General features: G+C 46.8%; 1 protein-coding gene across 1 annotated transcript in view; it reads right to left on the bottom strand.

The window, feature by feature from the left end:
- RPTOR (regulatory associated protein of MTOR complex 1) overlaps window positions 1-6,770 on the bottom strand; it is a gene marked incomplete at both ends in the record, with an annotated part of 63,223 nt that overhangs the window by 29,420 nt on the left and 27,033 nt on the right. Inside the window, 3 exons of the mRNA XM_029083844.1 lie at window positions 253-363; window positions 940-1,123; window positions 1,621-1,724. Coding sequence (XP_028939677.1) covers window positions 253-363; window positions 940-1,123; window positions 1,621-1,724 — 399 coding nt within the window. The remainder of the gene's footprint in view (window positions 1-252; window positions 364-939; window positions 1,124-1,620; window positions 1,725-6,770) is intronic.

The raw sequence follows: 6,770 nt of genomic DNA, 5'->3' as shown, positions 1-6,770 counted from the left end.
CCACTGTCCCGTCTGTCACTAACTCTTCTGCTCTCCCTGATGATTTCTCCCCTCTTACTATACCAGCACATTGGTCATGCAGCACCATAGAGCAGCATGATGCAAGTAAGTCCATTAATTTCCCTTCCCAGCCTGAAGGAAAAGGAAGGGGAAGAGAGCAGGGGAAGCCACTGGCCTGTGCTCAGGATACCAGCACTTCTCAAGAGCTGCAGTGCTGTGATTCAGGAAGCATGCACAGAGATAAAGCGTTACCTTCATGACTGGCTGAGCAAAATACTTGGCACTCCAGTCACAAAACCCCGTCTGCACCGTGGCCGAAATGAAACTTTTGTGTCCAACGGTGTCATCGGCGTCGTCAGCAGTCTGTCCAGAGAGAGAACAGGATGGTACCCGCGTCCCTCCCGCTCAGGTGGGCGAGATGCACACACAGTAACACACCCAGACTGCCTTCAACACATCACCGGGCAGAAAAAAGCTCAAACACATTGCCAAGGAGATGAAATCTCCCAGCAGAAGCACCCAAGTATCTCGAGAGGAATGCCAGTTTGTATGTTAAAGGAAGAGGAATTTCCCCTTTTCCCTCCTCAGTCCCTGCTTTGCTGAAGTTGGAGAAAAAGCATCTGAGGGTCACAGATCTGACTCTGTATTATCACTCAGGCAGATAAATGTTTATGGAAGAATAAACAATCAACTCTGATTAAACACTTCTTAGTAGCAGCAGAAGTGAATAATGTCCTATCAAAAGCTATAAAACAAAATTTATCCTGAAGGAAAAAAATTAATCCATTTTTATGTTATTGGTGAGAAGAAGCCAACCCAGAGTTAGTGGCAGCTGGGAGCAAACAAGAGAAATGGAGAAACAAAATACAGAGAACAGAATGTGCAACCAAACCCAGGGAAGCGGGGAAGCAGTCAGATCTGCAAGGAAAGGCTCTTTACCTGTTCTGGCCCTTTGTCAAACATCTTCCTTGTCCTGGGGAACTGGTGGGAGTGGGGAGTGTACTGCACCCCCATGTTGCCGACGTTGGCGGGTCTTACAGATGTGATGTCCCGACTGACTGGTTGTTTTGTCACATCATTTGTCAGGCTGGAGCTGCTTGTACTAGTGGTTGGAGGTGACCCTCTAAAGATCAAAAAGAGGGAAAGGATTTAGAGAGCACTGGACAGGAGACTCACCCTCATCTTAAAGTTCTAGCTTTGCCCATCTCATTATCTCAATTTCGCTGCCAATTAGGTATCACTTGCTGATCAACAGATGACTGTCTTTTATCAGCAGAAAACAGAGATTAGACTTCAATGGGAAATTTGGATACCACGCAGGTCAGGCCAGAGTGCATCAGTAAAATCAGCAAGAGTTAGCTCTTCCTTTCAATTCCTCTTTAGATAATTAGTGCAGCTGGTTACTCTTTCTCCTAAAAAGAAAACCAGGATGAAACTCCCCACCTTTTCCCAGAGCTTTTGTTTCTGAACACCTTACCAGTGCTAAAACAAGAAGCTACTGAGACCTTGGCACGTTCACTCTCTCCAGTACAGTTAACTGGGATGGCTGCTTGCCTGGGGACTGACAGGATGCACCTAGACCCACTGCAGTGAAAGCACTAGAGCGAGGTCAGAGCTTACCCCACTTGGTGGATGTGCATCCCCTTGTTGGTGGGGCTGGCAGGGGCAGACTGAGTCAGCGAGGAGGTGTCCAGGATGCGCTGGGGACGAGCATTTACTGTTGCCTGGAAAAAAACCACAGCAGAGTCTTCAACAGCCAAGACTGTAAAACACCAACCGCAGTTGTTTATTTTCTAATACAACTGCACACCTGAGGTTAAAGGAGTTCAGCTCTCTATCTGTGTGTGTGTTTAAAAATGCATATTAAAAAAAGCCCCTGTGCAGTTCCCAACACATAAGATGATTTTACTACTTTTTTAGTCAGAAAACACTTACCAGAAAGTACCCCTCTGTTCCTTACAGGGAAATGGTTTTGACTAACACACAAGCCTTTTCCCTAAATCAGCTGCAGTCTCTGGCCTGTACCAGCACTTTGAAACAAGCTGCCACTGGGCAGGCAGACACCCCGGGGGTCCCCTTCAGCAGCCCGGCTTGCCCTCCCACCTCGCGACACAGGACTGCATTTCTCACCATGGCCATAATTTGAGACCCATCCTGACCCTGATTTCATGTTTGAGTCAGAACTCTCCTCGTAAATCCAGCAGCTGCCTGAAGCTGCCTGCTGTTGCTCCTCCATCTCCCCTAACGAGAGCCAAGCTCTTCCAGAGTTCCTTGGAGGATGCCCCTTCCAGCAGCACCACAGTCACTCTGACAGGGAAGGCAGAGGATTTCCATGGCTGGGTTGCTCTGAGCTCTACAAAACACAGCCAGGCCTCCCGCAAAACAGTACCCTGGCACTCAGCCATGGCTACGAGAGACTCATTTCTGAAAGAGCCTGAGAAATTTTTGTCCTTTCTGCTGGGGAAGGCCTGAAACACAAGCCAGGAGAAGGGCAGTGAGAAGTGAACAGCTACATCACCATCTCACACTCCTCCTGCTCACACCGTGCAAACAAGCCTCCCCTTTGGCAAGGGAGACATCCTCCATCACTTACAGACTCCTCTCCTCCTCTTCCACATTACTCTGCCTTCTGTGAAGTGTCTGAAATTTTTCACACATTGAAATAACTTTTAAAGGAAGCCCCAGAGTGGCATAAAAGACCTGGAGGGACAAGTACAGCTACGGCACAGGCAAGCCAACTTCCACCATCTCCTTGAACACTAAGAAAATCCACATCTCACAGCACAAGAGCTGAGCGAGGTCCTCAGGTGACAGCACCAGGGCTGGCATCCAGCTGCAACCAAGCTAAGCAAGGCAAGACCAGCAGCTACTGAAACATGGAGCACACAGAAAGCAAGAGCTGTGTACATGGTCTGCTGGAGCCCAGGCAGCTAACAAGCTAACACCTTCACAAGGTAGAACCAACGACCATCGTGAAGGAGAACATCCATCTTTGCACTTCAAGCCCACACGTGTCTGCTGCAGAGGAAAATGAGGCACTCGTGGTTGGGAGACACCCTGCCCTCTCTTTGCAGGAGCCAAAAGGTTCTGAGATGACCTCCACTTCTCCCTTCCTCAAACGACTCAGAGAGGTTTTCACCTCCCTCGCTTCCACGGGGTCCAAATCCTCCTGACCATCGTTTGTTTGGCTCCAAGCGGCAGGAGCAGCGATGACCGTCACCACACAGCACACCTACACCAGACTGCTACAGCTGGGAAGGCAAGTGCCATGACCCCTGTTAGCCTGGCTGCCCCCCAGGCCATCCTCCTCCTACGAGACAGGCTCCTGTTTTGGGTTATTTTCCTCTTTTTCATACGGGGGTGGGAGGGTCCTAAAGGCCACTCATCTCTCCATCACTCAGGGATGCAGTGGGGTCTCTGGTGGGCAGATGTTACCACACAGGGCTGGGGCAGACGATCACACCATGAGAATGGAAAGAAAGTAGAAACAATTTATCAACTAGTGACGTATTATTATTCATAACTAAGTTTAATTAGTCACAAATTAATTAGTCAGTTTTAAGATTCTTGCAGTCAGGTCTCTGTCACCTGAAATGGGTCAGGTCACCTCGTTTCACAGCAGAGGCACAAGGTCAGCTAACGATAATGTGCTGAAGGGCTGTGCAGAGAGCCGAGTGTGGCAGGCAGCCTCCCTTTTCCTGGGAAAAGTTAAAAAGCAGTTTCTTTTCTGAAGGCAGCCAGCAATGTGAGGGCTGCAGCTCAGTGATATCACAGAGTATTTTGCTGGAGGTAGCAGCTCCCCATTTCCTGGGGACTTGCTCCTCTGCCAGTCAAATCACCTCTTTTCAGGAGGGGAGATGCTAATTCATAATTTTGCAAATTGACTCCAGGTTAAAAAAAAAAGAAGAGCAGCACACTGTCAGAATTACTTGCTCATGCACAGAAAAGCCTGAACCAAGGAGTGATGTGGAGATGTGCGTGTTATGGAGGAATAACTCCTGGGATAACTCAGCCTCGAGCCTTCCATTAAAAACAGCTGGATGAAGCAACCTGGGAGGAAGTAAACTTTCCTTAATTAATTGTGATTTCAAAGTCTTAAAAGGCCAACATTGCTCACTGGGTCCTTTCTGTTTGTTTTGGTACAGGCAAAAAGCGTGTTTTGAATTTTTTAAAAGATCAGGCTGGGAATGAGAGTTGTACCATTCCAATCTGCATCATAAATATAAATCACAACACAGCCGCAATCTGTGTGAGAACCAGCAATGTCTCAGCAGCCCGTGAAACAAACCGGCGTATTTCACATCCAGGAAGCACACACGTCTGTGCAACCTACTCACCGGCTGCTCAGGAAGACATCACCCTATTTAAAGACCACTGGAGCTCTTCTGTAGACAAAGATCTATGTTCATGGCTCTGTTAAAAAACCTGAACAGGACTGGTCTTACTTGGAAACAGAAGTTCAGCTTTTAATTCACACAGTGCCTTGCAAATAACTATTTTGCAAATGCAGACTCTTAACCTGGACTTTTGCACAGTCACAAAACTCACAGCACTGCTCCCGTGTGTTACTGCAGGGGACTGAAAACCAGAGAGTGGAATTTACTTCTTCTACTGCTCTCAACGTGCTGTCTGATCACCCACCACAGCAACCGGGTTGTGTGACTAACACCTGCCTGGTACAAACAATGTTTTAAAATCACACAGACTTACAGCACAGAGCTCGGCAGCATTTTGAGGGTAAATACTGAGTTCACCAAAAATGAAGATGCAGTTAACTGATCCCATCCAGAAGTACAAGCCCAGGGCTAATTTGTTCAGGTCTTTCAGCTAAAAAACTCAACGGTAACAGGAAATGTCTGTTACAAATCACAGCGTTTGTTCCCTGGGTTAATGTAGGAAAACCTCAGCTGTCCAAGTTCTAAAATGAAGCCTCTAGTTCTCCGAATTTTGTATTAATTAGAACAAAAGGATTAAAACCTTAGAACATTCAAGTGCTTTACTTCACCTGAAGCTTTTTGTTTAAGCAAGAAAATCAACTTTGGGTTTTATTCAGTGATAAAGTTCAAACAACAAAATGGAAAATGTTGTTTGCAGATACTTGGGAGGACCAAAGGGCCCGTGGGCAGCATCCAGGCTGCTCCCTTTTACATCCAACAAAGCTCAATTAGCACCAAGGAAAAATCTCAGGATACAGTTATCAAAAATTTAATTGCGACTAATTTGCATTACACATCAGACAACCCCTATAATCTGTCTGAGCTCACACCAGCAGAGACACGGAGCTCAGGCTGGCAATCCTGGCAGCACGGCTCACAGAGGAAGCTTCATCCATAATGAAATTAATAAAGGCCAGATTGTAACCTGGGATCTGAAGCTTCAACTTCCATTTTGCTGGACTGTTAATAGGATTATTTTTTTAAAAAATATTAAAAAAGGCTTTTTAGAAGTGACCTAAGCGAGGCAGCACTGGCAAAAGCAAAGCCCACCGTATCACGAAGCGCACAGCAGTCAGCCCACTACAGACACAGCTGCCCAAACTGCTGGACAAATTGCATATTTAAATATCTTCCTTATGGATCTTATGGCCAAGGCAAAGAACAAGTAAGTTTTGTTCACTGAAGCATCTCCAGATAAAAATCTTTGTAAGTGGGAATGCTTCTTTTATTATTTTGCAAAACCATTTGGAAAGTCATTGCTTTAGAAAGCCAGGGCCAGAGCAGCTGCCAAGGAGCAGAGCACGGCATGCACGATGCCCATCCACTCCAGCTTCTGGACTCCACTCAGCAACAAGACATTTCAGTCCAAACTTGTCAGAATCAACACAGAATTTACCAACCAGTCACAGAACATTCACTACAGACAGCAGAAGGTTTGCTGGCTAAGCAGACCACAGCAGTGCTGGCGAAGGCGCCTGCAGGGCACAGCAGCATCTTTATTAATATTGATACATCTCCTTCCACCAGCGAGGGAGTAAGGCCTGAAAAAATACTTAAGGCAGGAAAAGCAGATCCGTTCCTCTTTACATCCCTTTTAATCCCATAGTAGGAGTAACATTTCCTTTTTGCCAAGAGGCTTCCGAAACACAAAACTGAAATAGTTTCATGCATCCAGAGCAGAGAGGGGGAAATCTTTCACCTTTCCCTTTCCTTATTCACCTTAGTTTGGCATCTGCGGCCTGACAGTAATTTGTTGTACACCTCAATCATCACGGAAGGGTTGACCCTGTTGCCCCCCACTGTCAAAATCATTCTCTACCCCAAAACCCAGACTTTTCCACTCACTGATATATACACCGAAAACAAACAGAAGAGTTCAAATAAATAACTATTTTCTCAAGAGAAGATCAGATTTAAAAGCAATAAATCTCTAAGGCATTAAAATGGTGGTGCACAATGCTGGCATCTCTTACTGCAACTTCAGCTCAGAAGCCTCAGTCTGCAGATTTAGGATTATTCACTGGAAATCATCAGTAAGAGACGTCACCTTGCATTGCAATGGCTCATGGGCTTGATGCTAGAGCAACTAGAAAGCAGGTGGGGAGGGCTGCGTTCAGAGAGCTTCCCGACACCACCGGCTGGGGCGGAGAAGGGGGAGGGCAGTTGGTGAGAAGATGTTCTGGGGTGGCCTGGTGCTTCGTTTCAGGTGGAAGGTGAGGGTGCTTCTACAGCTCCCCAGGCTGGCAATTCTGAATCAGCAGTGATGGCAGCCTCCAGGGACATCTTGTCACCCTTGGAGGATGAGATGTGATGAGGATGGTGGATTAGGCCTGG

This window comes from Antrostomus carolinensis, unplaced genomic scaffold, assembly GCF_000700745.2.
Source record: "Antrostomus carolinensis isolate BGI_N321 unplaced genomic scaffold, ASM70074v2 scaffold44142, whole genome shotgun sequence".
Classification (NCBI taxonomy): Eukaryota; Metazoa; Chordata; class Aves; order Caprimulgiformes; family Caprimulgidae; genus Antrostomus; species Antrostomus carolinensis.
The sequence above is the reverse complement of the archived record's forward strand: the minus strand, read 5'-3'. Positions and strand labels throughout refer to the sequence as shown.